This window comes from Phalacrocorax carbo, chromosome 1 (genome assembly GCF_963921805.1).
Source record: "Phalacrocorax carbo chromosome 1, bPhaCar2.1, whole genome shotgun sequence".
NCBI classification, from domain to species: Eukaryota; Metazoa; Chordata; class Aves; order Suliformes; family Phalacrocoracidae; genus Phalacrocorax; species Phalacrocorax carbo.
This window is the reverse complement of record NC_087513.1, coordinates 154,153,925-154,181,332: the sequence shown is the minus strand read 5'-3', so window position 1 is coordinate 154,181,332 and position 27,408 is coordinate 154,153,925. Positions and strand designations below refer to the sequence as shown.

At 43.3% G+C, this 27,408-nt stretch overlaps 1 protein-coding gene across 4 annotated transcripts in view; it reads left to right on the top strand.

Moving 5' to 3' along the window:
* MYO16 (myosin XVI) overlaps positions 1 to 27,408 on the top strand; it is a 418,633-nt gene that overhangs the window by 122,613 nt on the left and 268,612 nt on the right. For all 4 annotated transcript variants that reach the window (XM_064440435.1, XM_064440442.1, XM_064440450.1 and 1 more), the window contains exons 3-4: positions 19,745 to 19,815; positions 24,060 to 24,203. In XM_064440435.1, the coding sequence (XP_064296505.1) occupies positions 19,745 to 19,815; positions 24,060 to 24,203 (215 nt within the window). The remainder of the gene's footprint in view (positions 1 to 19,744; positions 19,816 to 24,059; positions 24,204 to 27,408) is intronic.

The window sequence follows — 27,408 nt, the reverse complement described above, 5'->3', positions numbered from 1 at the left end:
CCTTTAAAGACATATATGTGTCCTTTTTTTCATTTTAAGCCTATCAAGGTCTTTTATAGCTCCATGTTGGTGTTTCTCTCCATAAGATCTTTCTGTCCATGTAATAATAAAAAGTTTTCCACCTTAGGGTGTTCTGGCACCCAAAAGTGGTAAGGAACACAAAGACTAATCACTCACAAATCCACTGTCATGCCAAAAAGGGTCATTAAGCTGTTAACAACCAGGAAATTGGCACCTGGCGTTCTTCCTATTCATTTGAAAGGGGATCCACAGTTGATTTTCCAGCATCATGCAGTGGGATGCAAGGCTATAAATTGGCAGCATTCAGAAGCCTGTTCTCTCAAGGAAAGATGGCACCCACTGAGTGGCAGGTACTGCTGGCATTCCCTGGATATTGTTGAAAAGAAAGATTGCTGTGATGGCAGAAGACCCTAGTCAGTAGTTGTGAAATAAAAAGATAGCAAGAATGGAATCTTTTCTATGCAACTTGCTGTTGATTTCTTCTTCAAAGCATTTATTGTGCGTCAGTGAAAGACCAGACCTTATTTTGGGATCCTGCGACATACGGACTTCACTTTATCACTGTTGTATTGGTTGCCAGATTGAGAAGAACATTTGTTCAGAGCTTTTGGAAAGTGGCGTTTGTTTTGGAGCTTTGTGAGGTGGAATAACTAAGGGGACTAACTTCCTCTAGAAGCTCTGAAGGTAGAACTAAAGGAATATAGCCAGAGCCACTAAATGCAGCAAATGATTTTTTTTTTTACCTTCCAAGTGCTGTCTCTTTAGGCTTTTTCTGTTACTCCGCTCTTTCCTTCTGCCTGAACTGTAGTACCTTTCCCCGTAAAAACACAAATATATCAGAGGCAGAGCCAGGTTTATTTGTGTAGTGCCTAGTGGTTTTTCTCCTCAGTAAGGAATGCTAAACACAAAGTATATATATACTGCTTGTTCTTTCAGTCATCTTTCTATTCTCTGAGACATGAACTGGAGGATTCTTCTCTCTCAGTACACTGCGGTATCATCTTAGCTTGGTCTGCAAGGCTTCTTAGCTGTTAAAACCTTTTGCACTTCAGGGTGACAGTGAACAAGCTCTGGAGCTGTGAGAGAGAAATGAGTAAAAAGGTTACGTGGCATAATGAAGAGACAACTGATTTTCCTTGATTATTGTTATTTGCAGCCATCACAGTAGCAGGTTATTACAGTGGAGGAACCGAAGCTTGTAAGAATCCAATCCCTGGATGTAAGGGACTGGGTAATTTAGCTTGTGTTTCTGTGTGAATTGCATCCATGAATGGAGGCGGGAAGGTGAGCAGTTAAGGTGAAATTGGCAATCTTTCTAAATGTCCAGCTTCAAGCAAGGATTATAAGCATACGTAAAAGGTTCAAGGTGGAATTCAGACAGTCGGCCTGGGGCTGTGTGCTGCTTTCTTACCATGTTCCTTCTGATGACTCTCTATTGCAGGGTAGTGTATATGTAACCTTGAAGCAGGCCACACTGTCATTTTACAGGGCAAACAATGAGCTGGTTGCAGGAGGTAATTTCTCACACCGTGCACTGTTTAGGGTTTTGATTACACTCAGGCTCAAAAGGCAAGCATGACAGCTGCAGCATTAAATCACTGAGCTAGGGTCTGTGCTTCTCATTTTAGCAGTCACAACCATTGTTGGTGTAGAGTGGCAGTTTTTTCTAGACTTCCACGTTTACCCCTTGATAGTACAGAAAGTATGACTTGAAGTGTTCTTAAAGCTGGAAGCATCTGTGTGAAATCTGTACCGCTGCTTTGTTTCTTGGTTTAGTAAGGGGCATCCTATGAGAGGGCACCGGCTAGCAAACCTTTTAATAATCGTCGTCTGAACTTCATTGGCTTCACTCCGTTCCTGTATGGGGTGAACGTTGGGCTTCCTTTGCTTTTAAACCTCTCTCTAAACATCCTATGGTACAAATAGTTGGAATGATCCAAGTTGGACAGAAAAGGAGGGATGTAAAGTCCAGGTGTATATAGTTCTGCTGATGCTTACATGGGCACTAGTTTATTACCTTGCTCTTTCTCCGTACATGTGGTTTTGCTTATATACATGCACATTCTTCTGGATTAGTCCTGAACTCTTTCTCTGTTGCTAACTTAGGCAACTTTTTCTCTATTGGCAATGTAGGCACTTCTAGCGCCGGGTTCCCCCGGCTTCTCCCTCATTTATCAGCTTTATGTTCCAGGTACATGTCAGGTGTATAGATTGAGAGAATGAGAAAGTGTGGCATTGCGTACCACTCAGGAAGCTTGAGCCTCCGTAGCTGTAGCTCATCGCTGCAGCCCAAACCCACTGTGTGGCTCCATATGGACATGGACTCAGTGGCCTGACTCAGAACGGAGAGGTGCTTTTCTGTCAGGCGATGTGATGTTGGTCGCTCCTTCCCCTTGTTCACACCAAGATTGCTGAATTCGTAGAGTTGTAAAATCAGTCAGGCTAGAAAGGACCTCAGGAGGTCAGTAGTACAACATCATGCTGAATGTTAGCCTGAGCTAACTAGGGTATTGAACTAAGGCAGCTCTTATTGCTGTAGTGCAAGAACAGACTAAGAAAGCAGCGAGATTCCTGCGAGGAGCAACTGATAATTCTACTTCAAAGCCAAATTAAACCACCAACTTGTATGTCTGACTTTTGCTTTCCATAAACAATGAAAAAGATGTGATTATACCCGGTGCTGTGTGAGTATCATTTTGTCCTCTCCGTGCTGGCCTATAACTGCAGTCCATACTGTGACAATGCCTACCTGTAAAAGCTTAAGTCAAGCACAAGTAAAGCAAAATTTGCTTTGTGGTTTACTGTCTGCCCCAGCTTTGGCATGATAGTTTGGCCCTTCTAGAGGCTTACTGGTGTCAAAGAAGAGGCAGTGAGTGTTAAATATGAGGGGGTCTATTTCTCTTACATCTCACCCCAGGTTCCCCAGATCCTCAAATGCTTCACTGGTAATCCAGTGTAGGTTCACCCTGCAGAAGACTGGAGTGAAGGCTTAGCCATCTGTGAGCTTGATGATACTGAACGAAGAGCTGTTTGTACTTCACGTTTGTCTTTGTTTGTAAACTGCATTTAGATGAACTGTAATAAACCTGTCATTTCAGTCCCTTCTGTCCCTGTATGGTTTTTGTACTTCAAATACTGAATGCTGAAATCAGGTGAAGTCAATGTTGCTGCAAACTTCAGCTGCCCCAGTGTGATAGCCTTACCTCAAAGCAGATACCTAGAGGTGTTTTCCTTTGCATATTCTGAGGTGGTTTAAGGAAGTGGTGGTCACAGGCTTCAAGTTTTTGATAGCTCTTTCCTTCTGTGATGGCTTTATACACATGGTCTGTTGTTCTTAGGGTGATTATGTGGCCATTGCTGATTTTTCAGGTGTCTTTTGTTGTTGGCATATAGGTCATGTTGGTGGTTGCTTTCACTGATGTGGGGAAAAGGAGGTGTTAGCCAGAATGCACTGAACTTGCAAGCATACCAAAATAGCTGTAGGATAAGACTGAGTGGGAGCAGGATGACTTTTAGGAGGCTGAGCTTGCACAGCTAGAGCAGCACTGATGAGATTACACAGACCTGTCTGTGGGCAGTTTGCTCTCCTTGGTGGACATCCAGGCCATCCATCAGCTATCAGGGAGACTAATAAAGTTCCAGTATGTATTAGAACAAGTTTAGTTGAGACAAGAACCTTATGAGTGATGTTGGAACACTTAACAGTTGCTTTACTGTTGCACCTTTGTTCTAGTCACTATTGATAGAAGAGAACCAGTCTGTGCAAAGAATACACAACAAGCAAGTGTGAATGGTAGCATTTGGGCCACCTTGTCAGGAATGGACAAAGGTTAGGAAAGTTTTTGAGTGACAAGCTTGGCTTTTAGCAAGTGTGAAAGAACTCCTTGAAGATTGGGAGTTTGGGAGCCAAGGTGTGAGGGAAGCTCTAGCCGTAACTGTCAGACCCTTCATGTCCCTGGGCTTTGGATGGAAAGAGCTGACTGAAAATTGAAGAAGAATAAAGATGATTTGGAGACTAATGGATATAAGGTGCTTGGATTACCACTAGGAAAGTTGTAACGCATTTCAAGAATGCAGCAATTCAGCCAAATCAAATTTTTGGGAAAGAAGTAACAAGGAGTGAAGACCTCTTTGAACTAGATCCACAGGCAGGATATAGAAGTACACAGAAAACAGACATAGTCATTTTTTATAAAGACATGTTGCAACTAACCAAATCATGAAAATGTTCATATTTGTTGTTTGTAACGCACAGGCTAATAGGAGGACTTGGTAATAAGTATGTTGCGGTCAATGCAATAAGTGTTGAATAAGAGTATAAGGAAACAGTAGAGGAGCTTAGTCAAACTAAAGTATTCATGCAGCACGTGTGCTTTTTATATCCATGCTTATATGGGAGACTCATGTGACAGGATGAGTCATATCCCGCTTTCCCGCGGTGATCCTGGCTGTTTGCACAGCACGGGGTAATCTCTCCAGACCTCACCGATCAGTCTGTCAGTCAGCTATGCTTAGCAGATCAGTGAAGAGGAGGAGGAGCTCCACACTGACTTTCCAGAAGCCCAGTTTTCTGGATGTGTCTCTGTGTGATGATCCCATCCTTGAGCTGACAAGAAAAGCAGATCCTGTTCCATCATCTCCAATCGGAGGATGTCTCATGCTGTCCATATGTCCAGGAGTCACTAGGCTTTGCAAACCTCATGCGTTATATTAGGAAAAAAGTGCAATGGAGAGGAGTGGGTGCGTATTGTGAAGTAGAAAAGAGCCACTAAAAAGTTTAATGTGTTATTCTTAGCCGGTTTTGGCAAATTGTAGAGGACTGTGGCTGAATGCTGATACTGTTGAAAAACAAAAATGACAAGTTCGACACGTATACAGCAAAATCCAAATTGCCTTAATTTTAAACCTGTGTAAATGCGAAGGGGGGAATGACTACACGTGTGCACAGCACTCCGCACGGCTCTTCATGTCTCTTGACCATCTCTGAGATGTCTGACAAAGGGCGCTGGTATCAATAGACTGAAGTGCGTTGGTAGTTTAAGACTTATCATACAACAGAATGTACTTTACCCAGAAAATGTTTCACAGTTCACAAATTTTAATGTTCTAAAAATGACGTATATAGATAAGAAGGTTATTATTCAGAAAAACTTGATTCTGTGAATGTTTGAAGTGCCAGGGTGGAACAGCAGAGGCATGGTTCTGCTCCCATGAAATCTGTGGAAGTGTGGGCGGGATGGAAACCTTCTGGAGGTGATCGTTCATTCCAGTTGAATGAAATGCAGGTAAATGCCGTAAGGGCTCCATGAGGGCCGGCTGCTCCCGGCAGGTTGGGCTGCTGGGGGTGCGGGGGCTCCCCAGGGTGGCTGGGCAGGCAGGAACTGGGCCACGGCCCCAGCCAGGGACTGGGCAGCCGGGGGGTGCCGGGGCAGCCCTGGGCACTGAGCAACCCCTGGGTACGGGCCTGGGTCGGGCCAGGACATCAGCCTGCAGGTAGGGCCAGGATCAGGCCTGGTGAGGAGAGCCAGGGCCAGGCACACCCAGGGTGGCCGGGCAGGGCCCTGGGGATGGGGGTGGGCCGTGGGCGGGCCTGGCTCAGCGGGCGCCATGGCCGGGCACGGCAGGGCTGTGGGGAGCTGGGCTGTGGTGTCACTGGGGCAGGGCCTGGCGGCACCGGGGGGCTGCTGTGGGGCCTGGGCTGTGGGCAGGGTGGGTGGAGCCCTGGGCTGGACAGGGCAAGGGGGTCCTCAGTGCCCTCGGGGCCCTGGCAGCTGCACGGCATCCACTGTCCAGTGTTGTTACCCAAACTGGGTGTAAGTTCTTTAAGTGAAAGGTAGCCAGAAAAAGCATGGTACTGGTTTGGGGGAGCAGGAACTGGCTTTGGGCTTGCTCTCCTAGAACCTCTTAATGAACTGCTGTGCTGTTGCTGCATCTTCTGAAAGGGCGTGTGAAGTCTGGAGAGGGAAAAAACCAAGGAAAACTGTCAGGCTGATTGATGTGATTTGTGAGTAGAAGTCTGAGAGCTACCCCGTAGGATAAGGGCAAGTATTATTAATGAATGATAGTGTGTCGTGACCTGGTGGTTGTCTTCCAGCACCTCTTTAATGATCTGATTAGACCACAGATGTATTTTAAAGGGAATCAGATTGTAGCCATATTAATCCACAGAGTATCTGCAACACAAATATCAAACCTGGGAAGGACTTGGCTTGTGTTTAACAGATACAGCAAGGCAGGTGTAAATAAAATGAAAGAAATACGTAGTCTGTATTTAGATGATGAAGAAAACCTCTTTTGGATAGTGATATCTGCCAAATGAAGCATGCAATATTCCTTATTTGGAACACTTAAAATGATGATTTTTTTAGAAAATATCAGTTCTGTATTTTTTGTTTATGTGGTTATAGTTGTCTGTTTATGAAAAGTTAGGGGATATTCTATTGATTACACCCTGTAGTGGCCCTGTAAGTGTCACGACTTGCCTAAAGAAAGAATTGTATCACTCTGATCACACTGTTGTAATTGGAATTGTACTGCCTGCTCTCACGGGGGTGTATTTACACCAGTAGGGAGGTACTTCTGTGAGTTTAGTGCATTTCTCACTAGAGAATTAAGTTGTATCAATGTTTACTTACGCTGGTATACCGCTATGCTCATTGGACATTGTGCCAATGCTATATTTTCTAATTCAGAAACTTTCATTGATATCTTTATCATCCAGTTCCTACCACTGTTCTCACTGCATGCCATTTGTATCAGATTTAGGAATTCCGTGGCTGCAGAGGAATTAAGTTCAGCACACTGCTCCAAGCAAGAATGAACCACCCCCTAAAATCAACAGTTAAATTCTGTGCCCGCTCTCTGAACCAATTCACCTACCTGTTGCACAGCTGATGGGGCTGATGCAAAGAAAGGAAAGGGGATACGCAGGCATCTTGGAACCTCTGACGTACTTTGGCAGTAGCCTAAGGACATGTACAATACCAAATTACATTTACAAATTGTGCTTCTAGCACAGTTTAAAACTAAGCTAAAACTGAGGTTGCCATTGGTTGCTCTCCTTTCTGTCCTCCTGTCTTTATGCTCATCTTGAAGTAAGCCAGGGAGCTAAGCCAGCTGAAGGCTAACCTCATGAAAGACAGTTTCCAGCTGGTCTAGCTCCCCCTACCAGCTCATGACATGGGGCACCCCTGTGCAAGGCTGAGGGCAGGAATGTGTGAATGGAAGCACGAGCAAGAGGGAAGCAGCTCCCATTCTGAGAAGGTGAACTGTCACAGATTACACCCTGTGAAAGGTGATGCCTGGGCCGCATGTGTCAAGTGGTGGGATATTCCTGGAATCATACATTTCCTTCTGGTCACCCATGTGCCACATGCACGACTATTTTGGATTAACACATGGGTAAGCTAATGTCCCTAGTTTGCTCTGTGCTGCCTGGTTTAAGCTTGCTTCCCTGTGCATACCCTGGGAATTCCACTATACACAGTGAACCTAACAGCCAGTGGTCTACAGCTGGTAATTAGTACCATTTCGGAGCTGCTAAGCAGGATAATAGCCTGTTATCTTTGAAGATCTCTAATACAAATCATAATGAGTTGCTTACAAGGCTTCTAAACCAGCTGGCATAAACTTGCTCTGCATGGTGTGAGAGTTACAAGAGGGACTGTATTGCTTTATATGGAAAATAAGTCAGCAGTAAGTTGATTTATGCCAATTAAGTAATATTGGCCTAGGATCAACATAAACGATGGGTGAAACAGAGGGGGTGTACAGTCTATTCAGCAGAAAATGTGTGTTGTATGCAAATTCTTTACCTTTCACTGTTACACCAGGGAAAAGCATGGGATGGCAATGGTCTTCAAATTAAGCTACTGACTACAGGAGGAGTTATTTTGCTGATGTGTGTTTTAGTATTTATCATTTAATGACTGTAGGATTGGAAAGCTGCAAAGTCTGAAAGACATTTAACATATCTAGTAAGATAATGTGAAGATCTGAAACTTGTATTCAGTTCTACAAGCATTTGGATGTACAGTCGGGTGTGTCTGTAGCCTAAAAAAGTTAGCCTAACAATTCCACCAGTAATTTTAAGAGCTTTCCAATAGACACATTGTTGTGTTTTAGCCCCAGTCAGCAACTGAGCCCCACACAGCTGCTCACTCCCCCCACCCTAGTGGGATGGGGTAGAGAATTGAAAGGCCAGAAATAAGAGAACTCATGGGTTGAGATAAGAATAGTTTCATAATTAAAATAAAGCAGTAAGTGTAATGATAATAATAATATGGGGGGGTGGGGGGTTGGGGGGGTGGAGAGAGAGAAAACCTCAGGATGGGGAAAGTCAACCAAACAACAAATGATGCAGCCGCTCACCACCTGCTGACTGATGCCACCAGCCCCCCAGCTGCAATCGCTGCTTCCCCTGCCGAACGCCCCCCAGTTAATACACTGAGCGTGATGTCATATGTTATGGAACATCCCTTTGGTCAGTTTGGGTCAGCTGTCCTGGCTGTGCCCCCTCCCGTCCCGGCTTCTTGTGCACCTGGCAGGGCATGGGAAGCTGGAAAAGTGCTTGACTGGTGTAAGCACTACCCAGCAACAACTAAAACATCAGTGTGTTATCAATATTATTCTCATACTGTAGCAGTGCTGAAGAAAATTAACTCTACCGTAGCTAAAGCCTTGATACACATATTTCTAAGGTGAACCCGGTGGGGTGTGAGCTTTTGTAACAACTGGCTGTAGCCTGATGATGATGTTTGTGCTGGTTACAGTTGCCTTTGCCAGGACCTGCAGGAGAATGTACACGTGGAAGACGGATAAAATATGTATACAGAATGCAATAGGGCACCTAAATGCTAAGATATTAGGTTCCTTTCTTGGGTTTTTTAACCTTGAAATAAATAACTCACATAGGGTAGTTAGAAGTGAAAGGTTTGAGAAAAGCCGTATTTAAGTTCACTGTATGATAAAGTTCTGTCTCCTAAGGTTAATCTTAGAGTGTTTGTCTTATGGTAAATTTTAAACAGCTTTGTTTTTATTGTAATTTTATCTCACTAACCGAAATTCAGAATTCGATCAGGTCTGTGCTACCAGTTTTCGATGACACAGCTATTTTGGCCTGGGATGTAGCTGTGCTGGCAATCCCCCTGCTGTGCTATCAACTGTGATGATAGAAGCAATATTTTTAGCTAAGCATGTGTTACTTTGTGAGGTGGTGTTGAATCCTTTTAGCAACAGCTCTCTAATATATACAGGTCTTCGTTACAGGGAGGTAGAATCACAGCTTTATAACCAAGACAGGCAGACACTACCACAGCAGTTTTCTCCCGGTGACCTGGCCAAAGCCCCAGCTCTGGAAGAGTTAATTCAAAACAGAGGCAGGACAAGGGGCCACCACCATTGCCAGTGACCCTGGGTGTGCCTCTTGCATCAGTACCTTTGGGCCATAGAACTGAAGGGCTGCTTCCAGTCTTCTCTAAGTTACTGTGATTTACACCACTGGTTTCCCACTTTGCTCTCGATATCGTGAGTGCATGTATTTGCAAGTAAACGATGTAAATTAAGGTCCTTCTATTTGCAGGAGTAACTATAAAGCAGGAAGGAGTTGGGTACTGTGAACTGAAAAAGAAAGAAAAGAAGACTTTAAGAATAAATAGCCTACCAAAAAAAAAAAAGAAAGAGAGAGAAATCAGCTGTAGCTATTAGGCAATGTGACCCACTTATTTTAAAATCTTCTTCCTCTGAAATTATTTCAGAGCCCTCACTGCTTTTCCATGTGAATATCTGTCTTTTCAGAGTCTCAAAACCAGAGATGCTTTGCCTGACATATGGCAACTTAACTCAGGCATGTCATGTTTGCTGCCCGCTCTCACTTTTGCGTAAGGAGATCAGTTAATTTGTATCCCTGTGCCTGGGCACTGTAAGAGGCACACGCTAGCATTTTTAGGCCGTTAGGTTTGTGGCCTTAATGTTTTCCAGCGGAGGCACAGACTGCATTCAACTTCATGTCTGTCAAAATGAACTGAAGGAGGGGGAATGTGCCTGAAGAAGTTGTTTTAAATTTAGCATTTACTAAATACTCGTAGTCCCTAAGCTCATAAATTATCTGGCTGTGTCTACAGTGATAGAAATGCCTGCCCCGCTGAGGGAACTGTGACCCTCCTCGCGGATCTCACTGAAGTTTGACTTAGTGTCTGCGTGGCCCAGAGACACAACCATTTTTTTTGGTGTGGTTTTCCAGTTGAAGGTACCTCAGATAACAGGCGGGCTGTGCCCTCAACCTCCAGAGGAACAGTGCATTGGCAGGAAGCCGTCAGGGTCGCTGAATGCCTGGGCATGGGCGTATCGTAGTTGAGGATGCAAGGCCTGGTGGGAAAGTAGCAGAGGACCAGGCAGAAAGGAAAGGACCTGTCTTGTCATGAGCCTACCTGTGCAGCTTGAAGTTTGCTCCTGCAGTGGGGTGATCGAGCCCCTCAGCTGCTTCCAAGTCTGGGGTCTGATGGATTTCTCCACAAAGAGTGCATGGGATAGAACCAGCATCTGTGTTGATCTGGGCCGAACATTAAAGCTGGGAGGGATGACGTCTGGGGCTGTAGGACTACCTCTGCCAGTGTGTTACGTTGGTGGCCTGGCTTGTTTCTTTTAAAGGTAATGCTGTGTGGAATGGAGCTCAGGAATCAGCCTGACAACTTACATCACGCTTTTAAATGCAGCAGAGAATCAATGGCCCAGTTGCTCTGGAGTCATGGTAATCTGATTCCTGGATGCCTGAAAAAATTACAAACTACGGGAGCTCTGCCTGGGAGGACAGAAGCATCAGCCCTATCAGCCCAGCAGTGCTTGGTTCAAACACGGACAGTATAGCTTGGATATGCAAGGCTAAGGTTCTCAGATTCAGCCAGGATGGAAACAGCCATTTTCCTCTCTTCATTTCTGCATTCCGTGAATGGCTGTCCAAACGTTTTATTTCCTTTATGGTTTGTTGTCTTTAATCTTTATGCAGCAAAGGTGAGAATTTGTTTCCAAGAGTTGTTCAGGAAATGAGAAGATGAGGTTTGAACAAGTTTGATGGATGTTGCCAGTGATCACTGGAGGTATTTTAGGTATGGAAAAAGCAGTAGGATTACAAATCTGTAGTTTGAAAAGCCCCTTAATGGCACAACTGCTCTGAATAATTGTTGTCAACCAATGGGTAGAGCTTGCTTTGAAAGAAAGCATCAGCTATTGCACTAGTAATGACGTGGTAACAGTATTGCTACTGTAAATGTGTTTGTTAGGTAAAGAAGAAACTTAAAAGATCAATTAAGACACCAGCAATGGTACTTGGATTTTAAAACATAATTTTAAACTTGTCATAGCAAAGGTATGAGATAAATATCTTTCTAAGACTGCATTAAGCCAAAATTTATGGCATCTCGCTTGGTTTCATTTGCTCTTCTGATTAAGAATAGCTTACCAGAGAGTGGCATCCATCTGTGCTCATGCGCAGCTGAGTTGTATAGCGGGTTCCTCCTAAGTACCTTTGGTACAAGCTGAAAGTACAGAGCAACTACTGAGGAATAAGAAAAGAGCACTAAGGAGGCATGAAGGTGGCAAGAATTCTAAGCGGCGCATCTATACAGAGTTTAAGATGCCAGCGTTGGACCAATGGTCTGACTATGGAAGGTGTAAAGGGCACTTCCGTAACTGGTGGAAGTGGAAGGGGTCGAATTGCACTATTTCTCTTCCTTCAGTATCACTTCTCTTGTCCAGTGGTTCAATTTCGTGGTCAGTTTACACCCAAAGTGCTTTCAGCTGTTGCTGAAAGTGGTGGCTACCCCGTTCTCCCTCTGCCTACCCAGTGCCACCTTCCCAGATTGTCAATCTAGCTGAAAACTAATCTTTGCCTCGAGCCAGCGAGAGGCAAGTGGCAGAAACATGCAGCCTGAGGCAGGAGGAGAATGGGATAATCCATTCCAGCAACAGCATGGTCTTAGCTAGGCTTCTGCAGTAAGTCATGTTTCTGCATGTAATGAACAAGTAAAGCCTTCCATCTAGAGTTATTCCTGCTAAACTAAAGAGAACAAAAATGGGTGCTAACAGGAGTAAAGTTTATACCAGCTTAGCTGCTGCTCCCCAGAGGAGCGATTAATAGAAATGAACACTGGTACTCTATATCCAGGCCAGCAGGTGGCCAACAGTTAAGTTTTACATGTTAGGCACTAGTTTTTGTCCTTTCTGTTTCTACTAAAACCGGATTTGCTGTGAACACTCCTAAGTTTGCATTACCATCAGCAGCTGATCAGCGGTGAGTTACTGATACAGTCCTGGGCCCTCCAAACTTCAGATCTGTGCTCCTTTTGTCTGCAGCATATCAGGTCATAGATAGTTCTACATGCCAGAGCAGCCAGATGCTATTTGACGTAGCACAGCATAAAAACTACTAATTGTCATATATACCAACATTCTTAATGCACCCCACAGCACAGTTATACAAAGCTAAACAAAGCTAAAACATATTAGGAGATTGTCACCTTGCCATTAGCCCATTGCTATAACACCCAAACAAGTTAAAAGAAAGCTCCAAGCAAGCCAAGCCCAGACCACGTAAGCCTTACAGCCCTCGTCCCACAAGCAAAGTTAGCACAAGACCCGGGGCTGGTTACAGGCACGGCAGTACTGCCCTTGCTGAATTAGAAGGCTGCCTAATACATTGTAATCTAGGAAATACAGTCAGTGAGTGTGGAAAGTTATTCAGCTCACTGGAATCTTTCAGTTAAAATTGTAACATCAGGCATATGTAAAAAGCTACCTTATTATCTTTCTTTACTGCTGAGACTTTGCAACTTCAGTGCTTTATAAAACACCTTTATTAGATATGAAATGAGGTGTGAAATTCTGCTCTAAGTAGTTGATAATTTTGTGTGTCAAATCTAAAACATACCAGAGAATGGATGGACCTCTTTATGCTGACAAAGGAAAGGCTTGAGAGTGTCCCAAAAATTTTGCTCTCAGGTTTTTTTAAGTAAATGTCAGCTTCCTGCCTTAAAGCCTGTTTTCATTCTCATCATCTTTTCTGGAGACTTCTCTTCCATGACAGATGACAAATAAAGCAAGTTTTGAAACAAAACTTCCTTTAAAATTGCATTAATTAAGAGATGAAGAGCATTTCTGGACTATAGTTATCTATGACTTTCTGTCCTCATTAGGGCACTTCATCCCACCTTGCTAGCAGTAACTCGAGCAGTTCTATCAAAAGGAAAAAAGGAACAGAGGGTGAAGATTTTCCTACTGACAAGTAAAGTCTTAAGTGAATGACCTATGTGAGCCACATAGTAGGGAGGGGGATTTGACTTCTGTGATCTTCTTTATTTTCTTTTCATTGTGTTTTGAAGGGGGAGACAAATTCAAGGAAAGAGTAATGGTTTTTACTTGTCTTTATATGCAGAGGAATGTAGCACACAATCCTGATTCAGAACAAAGACTCTTGCTCAGTTGTAAGGAGTGTTTGCATATCTTGCCCTGGGAGTCTTTGTGAGGTGAATTTCCTGAAGCACTGATTTAACCCTATGCAATAATGAGGGAAAATACACCAGGCAAAGAAAAATACTACTGATCTTTTATCCACTTATCCTGATTTTTTTGTATGTGACTTAATAATTTGTTTCTGGTCATAATTACTTAATAATCTACTTTAAGATTACGGTTTACATATTAATGCTTTATGCTGTAATCTTGGTCTGCATTTCTGCTAGAGAGGCGGAAAGCAGGCCAAAACCGTTTATTCTTATGAATTTCAATCTCTAAATGTAGCAATGGTCTGTCATTTTTTGGTTTCAACAACAAGGTGTTGCTAAATGGATCTGGAATGGTGTTACTTGCATTTTGCATAGTTTCTCTGTAAGAACCAAGTCTTTGGGGGTCTGATGGAAGGAAGAGATTCAATAAATTGACCATATTTTCTATACCCAAGTAGCCACAGGGTCTTTCTGTCACTTGGTTACTATTTTAGGCTCTAGATGAAATTCTTGTGCAATATTTTTAGAAATGCAGTTTCCCAACCCTCTGACCTGCCCATGTATCCTGTTCCTGCCAAAGGGGAGAAGTCTTCATCTTCTGTCTTTGCTTAGAAGGACCTACCCAAAAGTAAGTTTTGGTCATCCCAGGACTCTTAACAATTGAGTTCATCTCAGTGACCCAACAAGAAAGTCTGCATTTTATTTTTGCTGGGGTTATTCTGTGCAATTAGCAATAGTTCCTGGGTGCAGATGTAGGCAGAGTTAAATGATGTATAATACCTTTTGTGAATGGGTGAATGGAACAGAGCCTTTTGCTTGACTCTTGAATCAGCTTATCCCATCTTGCAACAACGCAGGCTGAGGATGCTACTTCATTATCAGCCTTAGTCAGCATAAGACTTCTGCCACCAAAATGCAGTGTGCTTGCTCTGCCTCCACATGGTGTGTGCATTTGTACACTCTGTGCTGGTGCTTATGGAGCTATTCAGTCAGCCGCATCGATGGGGCTGAAAACTAGCCCTGCCAGGAGAGAGACAAAAGGAAAAAAAACAAAAGACTTACTGGTCTGGTTGAACGTGCAGCTGCATAGGTGGGGAGAGCTGCCACAACGAAAGAGTGGGCCATGCAGTGGATACATGCCTTCCCCCTTTTGACAGCAGTACAGTTTGTGAGAATACACCGTAAAGATGGCGTTTGCAAAGAATTATATACTCTTACTGATGTCATCAGTTAAAGCCTCCTTGAGAACAGAATTATGGCAGTTTAGTAATTTCTGCACATTATACTTCTAAGGACTATCTGCCTTAGTCTCATTTACAAATATGGGAATTATCCTTGCAGGTGGAACCAAGCCATAGGTCACACTGTCAACCTACACACAGAGTCCATAAGAAAGACATTTGCTATATAAAAGCTCTGTATTAAGTGGCTGAGAGATTGACATGGGTGGAATTTATTTTTCTTCCCTGGAAAGCAGGGATGGAGGAAGGGGAACAACGTGGAGTGTTAATCAGTTGAGGTGCAATCCTGAATGGCAGAATGAAATTACCTTTGGAGCCTTAAAAAATCTTCTGTGATATGGAATTTGTAGTTTTGGCCTGCTAAAGAAATGGCATAAAACAGGAACGTTGAAAATACTAACTCTTGAGGAGGATGTAGTTGTGCACCTATTTAAGGAGGGAGGATTTCCCATATGGTCTTTATTCACTAAAACCTGAGGTAGAGGAAGCATCTCTGCATGTGGCCAGCAATTTAGGTATTAAAATAAGGAACGAACTTAGCTCTGAACCTTTATTTTCAGTGGTATCTGTCTGGATGAGGACAATTTTCTACTTTTGTATCAGATTTGTGAATCTGAGAGCAGCAAGAAATACTTTGCTTTTTGGTGTTCATCCATTTTTCCCAAGGTTATGAAAATTTATAAATACTTTTCCGCCCTCCCACTCTGCTTCAGTGCTTTTCTTCTCGCTCATTAGTTCTTGCACAGCTCATTTATTCCATGTTACTTAATGTTCCGCTTGTACCTTTGGTGGACATGCTGGGGACAACAGTGACTTCTAACAGCAATTAACTTTCAAAGTGGCATTTGCCAGAACAGAGAAGTCTTATACAGTTATGTAAATTAAATGAATCGAAACCTTTGGTAAAGAGAAATAGGTGCCATGGGACTATTCATAAACTATGAATTTATACAATGGTTTGGACTGATGTTTGATTGTCAAGTTTAAAAAAGAACAAAAGATTAAATGGATTTGTATAACTGTTACAAATATTTGTCCAATATACCTGTGTGTTTACTACGTGTGAAGTATTTAGTAATGGTGACACCAAGTCATTCACTTTAATTTTACAGGCGTGCAACCATTTAGAAAAATTTTCTTGCTTAGGCTGAATTTTACTAGGACACCTGGTCAAAAATAATTCAACAGATTCAGAAAACATTGCCTTGTTAAATTAACAATATTTGAAAAGAAAACTGTCCCCTTTCACATAGATCAACTGAATGTTCAAATGCTGTGAGGAGTTTAAATGTACAGTGAAAATGGAGTTGCAAGGTATTCTAGAGAGAAAGAAACACCTACAGAAAATGCGTGGTTAAGGAGGAGATGGTGTACATGAGTGTCTTGACAGATTCACAGAAGTTAGAAGAGCCTTGAGACAAATTTATGGCCCTTCTGTAGGACAGACACTGGTGTGGAACAGATTTCTGGGGTACTCAGAACTTAAAATTTCTGTGCAGACCTTTGCACAACTCCATCCAGGAATCTCAACTAGGAATTAAAATGAGGATTTCCAGATGACGGAGGCAGAACCAGCTGTGTTCCTACACAGGAAACACTATTGGCAGTTATTCTCCTGGAAGCAAGCCTTTTAGAATCATAGAATCATTTAGGTTGGCAAAGACCTTTAAGTCCAACCATTAACCTAGCACCGCCGTACCCACCACTAATCCATGTCCCTATGTGCCAGATCTACACATCATTAAAATACCTCCAGGGGTGGTGACTCAACCACTTCCCTGGACAGGCTGGTCCAGTGCTTGACAACACTTTGGTAAAGCAATTTTTCCTAATATCCAATCTAAACCTCCCTGGCACAACTTGAGGCCACTTTCTCTTGTCCTGTCACTTCTTGGGAGAAGAGATTGACACCCACCACCTCGCTACAACCTCTTTTCAGGTAGTTTCAGAGAGCGATAAGGTCTCCCTTCAGCCTCCTCTTCTCCAGAATAAACAACTCCAGCTCCCCCAGCTGTTCCTCATAAGACTTGTGTGCTCTAGACCCTTCACCAGCTTCATTGCCTTTCTCTGGACACACCTCAATGACTTTCTTGTAGTGAGGGGCCCAAAACTGAACACAGTATTCAAGGTGCAGCTTCACAAGGGCCGAGCACAGGGGCACGATCACTGCCCTGCTCCTGGGGCCACACTATTCCTGATACAAGCCAGGATGCTCTTGGCCACCCGGGCACACTGCTGGCTCATGTTCAGCCGAATGTCAGCCAGCATCCCCAGGTCCTTTCTGCCGGGCAGCTTTCCAGCCACTCCTCCCCAAGCCTGTAGTGTTGCATGGGTTTGCTTGTTGAATTTCAAACAGTTGGCCTTGGCCCATCGATCCAGGCTGTCCAGATCCCTCTGCAGAGCCTTCCTAACCTCAAGCACATCAACACTCCCACCCATTTTGGGTTCATCTGGAAACTTACTAAGGGTGCACTCCATCCCCTCATCCAGATCATGGATAAAGTTATTAAACCAAATTGACCCCAGCACTGAGCCCTGGGGAACACCACTTGTGGCCAGCTGCTGCCTAGTTTTAACTCCATTCACCACAACTCCCTGGGCTTGGCCATCCAGCCACTTTTTTACCCAATAGAGTACACCTGTCCAAGCCCTGGGCAGCCAGTTTCTCCAGGAGTATGCTGTGGGAAATGGTGTCAAAAGCTTTGCCAAAGTCTAGCTAGACAACACTCACAGCCTTTCCCTCGTTGGAGAGCAGGCTAGTCAAGCAGGTCCTGCCTTTCCTAAACCCATGATAACTGGGCCTGATCATCTAATTGTCCTGTACATGCCATGTGAGGGCACTCAGGGTGGTATGCTCTATAACCTTCCCCAGCACCAAGATCAGACTGGCCTGTAGTTCCCTGGATCCTCCTGGCCCTTCTTGAAGATGGGTGTCACATTTGCTAACTTCCAGTCAACTGGGACCTCCCAGTTAGTGAGGGCTGTTGATAAAGGATTGAAAGTGGTTTGGTGAGAACTTCCACTAGCTCCCTCAGTACCCTTGGGTGGATCCCATCCAGCCCCACAGACTTGTGCGTGTCTAAGTGGTGTAACAGGTCACTATCCATTTCCCATTGGATTATGGGGGCTTCATTCTGCTCCCTGTCACTCAGAGGGCTGGGTACACAGAGAGCAACTGGTCTTACTGTTAAAGGCTGTGGCAAAGAAGTTATTAAGTAACTCAGCCTTTTCCTCATCCTTTGTCACTGTGTTTCCTTCCACAGCCAATAAAGGATGGAGGCTCTCCTTAGCCCACTTTTTGTTGGTAATTCATTTATAGAAACATTTTTAATTACCTTTTATGGCAGTAGCCAGATTAAGATCTAACTGGGCTTTGGCCCTTCTAATTTTCTCCCTGCATAACCTCACAACATCCTTGTAGTCCTTCTGACTTTCCTACCCCTTCTTCCAAAGGTCATAAACTCTCCTTTTTTATTTTCCGGAGTTCCAGCCAAAGCTCTTTGTTCAGCCAGGCCAGTCTTCTTCCCTGCCAGCTTGTCTTTCAGCACATGGGGCTGGCCTGCTCCCGTGTCATTAAGACTTCCTCCTTGAAGAATGCCCAGCCTTCCTGGACTCCTTTGCCCTTCAGCATTGCCCCCTGAGGCACTCTGTCAGCTGATCTCCTAAACAGACCAAAGTCTGCCCTCCGGAAGTCCAAGGTAGCAGCTCTGCTGACCCCCTTCGTTACTCCTCCGAGAATTGAAAACTCTATCATTTCCTGACCTCTATGCCCAAGACGGCCTCCAGCCACCGCATCACCCACAAGTCCTTCCCTGTTCACAAACAACAGGTCCAGTGGGGCAGCTTCCCTAGTTGGCTTCCTCACCAGCTGTGTCAGGAAGTTATCTTCCACACACTCCAGGAACCTCCTGGACTGTTTCCTCTCTCCTGTCTTGTATTTCCAGCAGACATCTGGTAAGTTGAAGTTCCCCAAAGGAGAAGGGCTACCGACTGTGAGACTTCTCCCAGCTGCTTATATTTTGTCTGCCTCTTCATCCTGGTTGGGTGGTCCGTACCAGACTCCCACCATGATATCTGCCTTGTTGGCCTTCCCCCCGATTCTTACCCATAAACACTCAACCCCTTTGAAAGGCTTCTTCATACCAGTTTAGTGAAGAGAGGGTTGCAGTGCCCGTGTGGATTCCCCTGATGACGTCTGGCATTGTTCCTGTGCAATTCTGTTCCAGGAACAAACTCTGGTAGCATGAGTTAGTCAGTGCTTTGATTCCCAGTGAAAAGGTTATAAAGGCAATAAAGTCCATGGGGAAGAAGTGCTGAATTTTCACACTTGAGTGAGCACCAATATGGAGGGTTGTGGTTTTGCTCGCATTTATAAGCCTGTTTTCATTTCAAAGGGGTTTCATACATGTAACCGGGAGTGGAGTTTGACTCCAAACAGCATTTTAAGAATTATGCTGCGTCAGTGATCTGACAATGCACTGGAAAGGTTAAATTGGGTGCAGATGGTTTAGCTTTGGTGTCGTGATTAATTTCAAGTGATATAGGTTATGGATACTAGTTTCAATTATTTGCTGAAAAAGGCAACAAATCTCATGGGAACTCTACAAAGTAAAATAAAACCCGTTGACTCTGACTTTGCTCCTAAGTTGCTGAACTGATCAGGTGACTGTGACCTTGACACAGGGTCTCTCCTCCACCTCTCCCCCCCTCCTATGTACAGAACTGACATGCTCATCTGTCTGCTTGAGAAGTCCTTGATACTGTTCGTATTTAACATCATTATCAAAGGTCCTTTGCTTCCAGGCTTAGTCATTAAAATACATGAGATGGGAAATGCTGACATGATAGTTTTGCAAATGTTGTCTGAGAGGTTTGCATAGATTATTAAATCTCTTAATGAAGATGATGAAGAATCAGCCTATTAACAGCTCCAAATTAGGTGTATTGCTGCATTCACTCTTGCTTGTCTTTTCTTTGCTCTTTCAGTGCTACGGCTCTTGAAGGATGGTGCCGACCCTCACACGCTTGTTTCCTCAGGAGGCTCCTTGCTCCATCTGGTAAGAGTGATTGAAGATTAGTGTTAGTGACCGTGGAAAAATATGGTGGGATACTGAGTAGCAGAATGGGCATAATAACAAAAAGAAAGGCTTAGCAATAATTTTTATCTGCACTGCCCTCCGCAGTGGTTACGACTACACCCAGCTATGCATGTGAAATAAATGGTCGTTTGCAAATTGCTTACGAAAGGATGGATCATGTCATAGGAATGGTAACTAACAAAGCAGAATGAAATGTTTTATTTATAAATGATCGGTGCAGTAAGGAAGAACAAAGGAAATATTGCTTGGTTCTGAAGATAGAATTACATGGTTCAGAGATTCACAGGTCCTGTATGAAAAACACCATGATGGAACATTCTTCCTTTTGTTTTTGTGCACATCGTCTTGCACCAGTTTCCTACACGTGTATATTTAACACATTGTCTGTATTTAGTTTATCATATTTGCATAGCAATTTAGATTAAGTAACTGGAAGATAAAGGGAAAACTGTACACAATGACCGAAAGAGAAGCAAGGTGTAAGGGCACGTGGAGGAAAGACTGACAGGCAGACAGAAAGAAAATACATGCGGAGGTAGAATTCTGTCTTGGCTGAAGCCAATGGCAAAACTCATCATGAATTCCTAAGTCTTATGATCCTTTACTTTGGTCTGTGATGCTTCAGTTGCAGACATGCTTTCTATTTGATGTGAAACTGCCTTAAGACATTTGGATCCCACCTTGTTGCACAGTGCTGCTGAAATAAATGTGGCTTCACAAATACAAGGGCTTGACAGATCTAGTGAAGAGTCTGCTGGCAGAGTGGTTCACTGTAGAACAGTTGGATTAAGTTTCTCATAGTTTGTACACAAAATAGAGTGATTTCCTGATGCAAAAAAAAGGATCATGTAATATTACCGGACTCCAGCACACCTGCCACCATGCTCTTGCGAGAAGTAGCATTTCCCTTCTGTAATTAATCGGTGTTTTCCATCTTCTGTGGCCACGCTGCTTACCAAGGACTTTGGGAAATAGAGGCCTGCTTAAGGGGAGGGTGCAGTGATGAGTTGAAACAGAGAAAATGTTAGTTATCTTTTCTCTCCTCCGACTATTTGCCTGCTTCAAATGTGCTCAATCACTCCTTAAAATTGCAGCCCATACGAGATGTTATCTTTGGGATTCCCAAAATTGAGGCATCCCAAATCTTATCCTGTGCTGAAAGCCCTAGGAGACAATCTGTATCTTCAGTGTGGCTGATGTGATATGTTTCTTTAGCATTTTAAAACAGAAGAAAGAAAGATCCACCTTTACATATTTTAGGTTGATCTGTCTAGTTCAGCTGATGCACACTTTTTAATCGCAGACAAAATCTGCAGTTGGACTGTCTTTTTATACTTCTTGATCTTCTGTATTATGCCCAATTCACATAAGTCACATTCAGTAGCTCTCTGCTGGTGCCTGCTGCTTCACAGGCACACATGAGCTTCAGAAGGAGGGAAAGGTTCCTGCAGTAAGAAATTTGCAATAGACAACTGTGTGTAACCTACTGCCTCAGTTTACTCAGTACTTGTGAGTACTCACAATTCATTTACAGGCAAATGCTGGTCCTACTGGAGACAGGGGAAAACCTGATTTCAATGAGAATTGGATCTGACCCTGTTTTGGGAGTGTACGGACAGGAGAGGAGAGTCATGATACAGGGAAACAGATAAGCCAAGTTTATTTTCCTGCAAGAACTCAAAATAGTAATTTAGCATGCATCTTTATTATATTTTTAAGGCACACTCAGATCCATTCTGGGTATTAGTTTTACCACTATAATTCTATGTAAGCTGCCTTCTCCAAAGGGGAGCCTGATCAGTGTTTATTCTTTCCAGCGGTAGGGTAAATGTTTTTCATAGAATCATTGGGAAAGACCTCTAGCATCATCAAGTCCAACCATCAACCCAACACTACCACATCTCCTAAACCATGCCCTGAAGTGCCTCATCTACACATCTTTTAAATACCTGGAGGGATGGTGACTCCACCACCTCTCCGGGCAACCTCTTCCAATGCTTGACCACTCTTGCAGTGAAAAAATTTTTCCTAATATCCAATCTAAACCTCCCCTGATGCAGCTTGAAGCCATTTCCTCTTGGGAGAAGAAACCAACACTCACTCGCTACAACCTCCTTTCAGGTATTTGTAGAGAGCCATAAGGTCTCCCCTCAGCCTCCTCTTCTGGAAAATATATTTATCTTCACATTTTATTTAAAATCCTATTCATTATATAATTCCTTTTTCCATTTCTTTGAACTTCCAAAATGTGATATAGTTCTAAAAAAACCCAAATGTGACACTTCATACAGATTCTGTGGGTATCTCTGTAGAGAGTACCCCAATATGGTTGAATCTCAGGGAAGCCATGTGAGCTCCAAAGGCACTTGCTGAACTCCCAATAGATTCTGTGAGGGGAGAAGCACCAAAAAAGAGAGTATTTGCCTGAGTTGCCCGCTCAGTGGGAAGCACATCGTGTCCTACCAGTTCACGCAGGCAGTCACCCAACCTGCCCTAGTAACAAAGTATATGAGCGCCAGTTTTCTCCTGCAACTTTGACTGAAATCTCTGTCAATCGCCTCACAAAATTCATTAACCAAGAATCAAGGGGCAGCAGCAACTAAATTGCTGCTACAAATCTAGGCTGTGTTCAAACTGGTAACTAATCACAAAAGGCCCTGTGTCTATTATTAATGCACAAAATGGCTCAGTGGCATCTCTCATTTGTTTCGTAGGGAAGCTCCCTAGAAAATTTTATGCTTAACAATGCCTTGAAAATGTGACTGGTATGAGAATATGTTGATCTGTATTATAAATTGCCTTATCTCTGATGTGTGAAAATTTGAACACTGAATAACTCAATGTAAGTTATTCTACTGATACAAGGAATGATACCAATGCAACAAAAAAACAACTTTTGCCTGCTTCTAGAGTTGTCAGATAAGTTACAAGCTAAAGGAAATGCATCAGAACCTAATTTCTGTTCTAGAATTTAATGGTCAGTATGTTTGTAAATCATTTAAAGCAGGATTGCTGTTTAGACTCATAGAGTTTAATTTTCATCTTCGGAGTTACTGATTTTTCTGATCACAGTAGTACATGCAGCTCCTACATTTGGTTGAAGATCTCAGCTGTGTCTTGACTTCACAGTGGAATCCAGTTAAGCACTTTTCCTTCTTCTCCTTTTCCTCCAGTGTCCTGGCTTCCACGCCAAATTAATGCAGATCAGCAAACTGGATGCCGTGGTGTGGTTCCACATGTGGTATAGACATAACAACATAATTATTTAACCCCCACTTGCAAATTATCTGCAGGTTTCCCTATATTTGTACTCTCAGTCAATATATGTGCTTTTTGGGACAGGGAAATAACCGCACAGCTCTAAGTATTGGAAGAGGCATAGACATTAAGGATTGTATTCAAAGCATCTAAGTATCTAATACAGAAAATTAGTCTCCCTGTAGCCTCTCTCCAGTGAGGAAAAAGAGAGGATGCTTCTCCAGAGAGTTACTCAGACTGTGTGTCAGGCCAGAGTTAGGATCTTAATTTAGATGCCCTGAGTGTCTTTCAACGTATTATCCATAAGCACAGCCATAAAACGTCATAGATGTGACAGGGTAAGCTCAAAACAACGGCAAAGCCAGTTTCTCCTTCTCTGCCACAAGCAGTGACCTCCATCATCAAAACAAAACAAAACAAACACCCACACACATGCAACCCCATCCTCCCGTCCTCAACACACCCTCAGTGTGCAGAGTGTGCATCTGCCAGAGACACTCGATGGGAATCAGTATAGTCAGGGGACTGGAAACAGGAGTGGGCGTGGAGAGGCGTGTGTTATTGCTCCGAACCGCATGGAAGGCGGCAGTTCTTGTACGTGTGGGTGTGCGTATGCTTAGAAGCCACTGCTCATGATGTGATGCCTGTGCACTGATTTGGAATGACAATATTGACAGAAAGGAAGCTTCATCATTACTGTAGATTTCAGCAGATTTCATATGGTGCTTTTTTTCACAGGGAATAAGGGATTCGGTAAATCGTGCACACGGGACTTGTAGTCTCCACAAAACTATTTCTGTAGATGCATCATCTGTTGTCCCCTACGAACACTATAGTGTGTCATCTGCTCAATTTAAATGTTAAATGGAGCAAAAATTGTATGCAATAAATTCAGTTGTACGTTGAGTAAAACACCATCCCTAATCTGCTCTTCTTTCTTCTAGTGTGCCCGCTACGATAATGCATTTGCTGCGGAAATTCTAATTGACAGAGGAGTAAATGTAAATCATCAAGATGAGGATTTTTGGACATCAATGCATGTAGCCTGTGCGTGTGATAATCCTGATATTGTCCTGCTACTACTACTAGTAAGTAAAGCAATCCAATGCATTGTGTGCTTGAAAAGGAAACAGAATGTAACACCATAAGGTCTGAAACTGCAGTATGAATGCGATATATTGCTACTAATCATATCAGTGAAAGCATATGTTGTGTCTGTTTGTTTCTGGACATTGTTTTGGTGCTCAGGATTTTTAGAAGGTGTATAATGAAGCATTTTTAGTCCTCCAACGAGAATATAGTATAAACATCAATGTCAAGTCTCTCCCATCTCTCCCCTGTGGTCAGGAGCTTATACCTCTGGTAAGCACTCAGTCCCAAATGGGAGATTCAGGTAATTTCTTTTCTTTTATCCTTGTCACTTTCTGTTAAGGATAGAGTTCACAATCTTATGAAGAACTCCTTCTTAAAAGCAAGTACTCACTCAGTTACACTCAGTATTCATGAAGAAGTGTTTGTGGGCATGGTCAAAACAAAGCCAGTTTAATATTTATCTAAACAACTTTGACTTTTTGAAGCAGAGTTTTACCCAATATAGTAATGGATATGGCATTCAGCCTTTGCAGAGAACAGCTTTGTTCATGTTGTGCTTCCATTCCTAGGATCACAGCCTCTAGTTTCACACCAGGATACTAATGCAGCTCTTTCTCCCAGGTCATCTTATATTGCTCTTTCAAACAGCAGTGCAGAGATGGTTCACTGTCTGACTTAGGGTTTTCTAATCCATTTGTATGATTTTAAAATTCGTATGATCTTACTAGGTCGTTGCAAGTAGATCAGCATTTTTAGCGTACTTACAATGGTATTCCAATGTTACAGGCACAACGAAGGGGAAAATATTTTCAAAGACTGTATACTCTAGGTGTGCCTGCTCAAGCAGGGGGGCTGGACAAAATGATCTCCAGAGGTCCCTTCCAACCTCTACCATGCTGTGATTCTGTGATAGTTGATGATAGCTTTCATGAAATCACTTTAGGAGATTGTCTAGTCCAATGCCCCTGCTGAGAGCAGAGCCAGCCACAGCAGCTTGCCCAGGACCATATCTCCAAGGATGGAAAACCCACAAACTCACTGGGCAACCTGCACAGAAAGAAAAAGGTTTTTGTTAGGTTTAAAGAGCATTTCCTGTGTTTCATTTTGTGCCCATTGTCTTTTGTCCTTTCACTGAGCCCCGCTGAGAAGAGTCTGGCTCCATCTTCTTTACTCGCCTCATCAGGTGTTTACACATATTGGTAAGACCCACCTGAGCCATCTCTTCTCAAGGCTGAAGAGTCCCAGCTACCGCAGGCTCTCCAGAGGCTTGTACCACAGACGCTTCAGTCCCTTCATCAGCCCCTTTGCAGGACTCACTCCAGTATGTCTGTGCCTTCCTTTTACTGGGGAGCCTGCAACTGGTGCCTCACCAGTGTTGGGCTCTCACCAGTGCCTAGACCTGCTGGTGATGCAGTCCAAGAAATCTGTGGCCCTCCTTGCAGCAAGGGCACAGTGTTGGCTCATGCTCAATCTGTTGCCCTCCAGGTCCTAGTCCCAGAAGTGTTTTGTGTGGGAAGCTGTCTAGCTAGACAGTAGGAATTACTAAAGAAAAGAGTATAGCCTAAATTTTGTCCTTGAAAATAATTAGCTAAGATCATCTTGTAGGGAAATATCTGTCTCTGCTTGAAGGTCGATCTGGGAACACTGTTCTGGATCCTTATACCTGCACTAGGGCAGTGACGGGAAGCGTGGCTTTTAAACAGTGTGATGCTGATTAGAGCCCTCTTGGGCTTTCGAGGATTTGAGTCCAAATGTCTCCTCCTCCAGAGAAAAGTCAGATCAATGTCTGCTTTCTCCCAGAAGATTATTTCACTAGCCTCTTTAGGTAGATTTCATAGTGTAGTTGTTTTCTAAGGAATGTTTTGGTGCTTAATTGCTAATGCTGAAGCATAATCAGCAGGTGAAGTACCACCCACATAGATTAATGTGATAGTTCACACCTTAGAGCTATTGGGTCAGGTTTTCTAGGTCACATGTGAGCCCTTTCTGAAATACACAGATGTTCTCCTGTCTAGCATATATGGTTCATTTTATAAAAAAACAGGGTAAAAATATCCTCTACTAAATTAGAAAATAAATGAAAAATAGAATTTTTTGTTCAGTTTAGAATTAGTGATACCTTCCTTCCCTTCATCTCAGTTCTGAGTTCCTAAGTTTCAACCTGTATTTGAAATTAGAACAGGTAACCCCTGAAGGTTTTCCTGTATAGGCTCTAGTTGCAGCACACCAAATTAGAAAGAAATTCTGGAGAGATTCTTGCCCAGAAATGTTGTGTTCCTCATAAACATGTGTTGCTTTGGAGCTTTTGAATTGCCATGGCAACTTCAATGAAGCAAAGAGTTTTTGGTTGTTGCTTTGTGTTTGTGTTTTGTTTTTTTTTAATAACCTAAGGCTCACTGTGTTTGGAGTCTCATACCTCAAAGCCACTGCATTGAGTTTTACTTTGTGGAATATATGAGTGTGTTGCATTCAGTTAGTGTGGCACTACAAGCAAATAATCTTCAGAACTAGAGGGGATAATCTTCTGATTTTCTTCAGCATAGTGAGTGATACTAGTATGAGTTTGAGTTACTGACTATGATAATTATAATATAATGCCATGTATCTGAACAAAGAACTGTGGCTACTGTCTGGCCTTCTGTAAATGGCTTCACCAAAGCCTTTGTTTGGAACCTGGAATTACTTTTACTCTATCCTGATGTTGCTTCTTCCAATCTGTAACTTTACTTTTAACCTTGATCTGTAGAAGATCTTCTCTGCCAATCTCTCAGGATTCTGATGGCCCCTGAGGCTACACCCGCTCTAGAAACCCAGAAGGAGGTGTCCAGGAATCTTCCTGGGTGCTGGACCACAATCGTCTGTACTAGGAAACTGTTGGAATGTCCTCTGGCATGACTTTGGCTTGTGCCATCTAGGTTCCTTCCAGACATTTGCCCGGCATGGTTTTGAAGCTGGAAAGTCCCCGGGACCAGTTTGTGTCCAGCTGTCACATCACAGAGGCTAAGAGGCTTTACCGGACTAAGCAAGGTCTCTTTGGTGCCAGCTGGCTTCAGTGCCTAGAGTTTTCCCAGGTCCACCTGATTTAATAGCAGAGACACAGCCTTGGCCCTACTTGGAATGTCCGTTTTCTCAGCTTTTCTATTACAAGCATAATTAGGTGCAGTACATGTACAAGGCAACATGTATAAATCTGATTTTCTG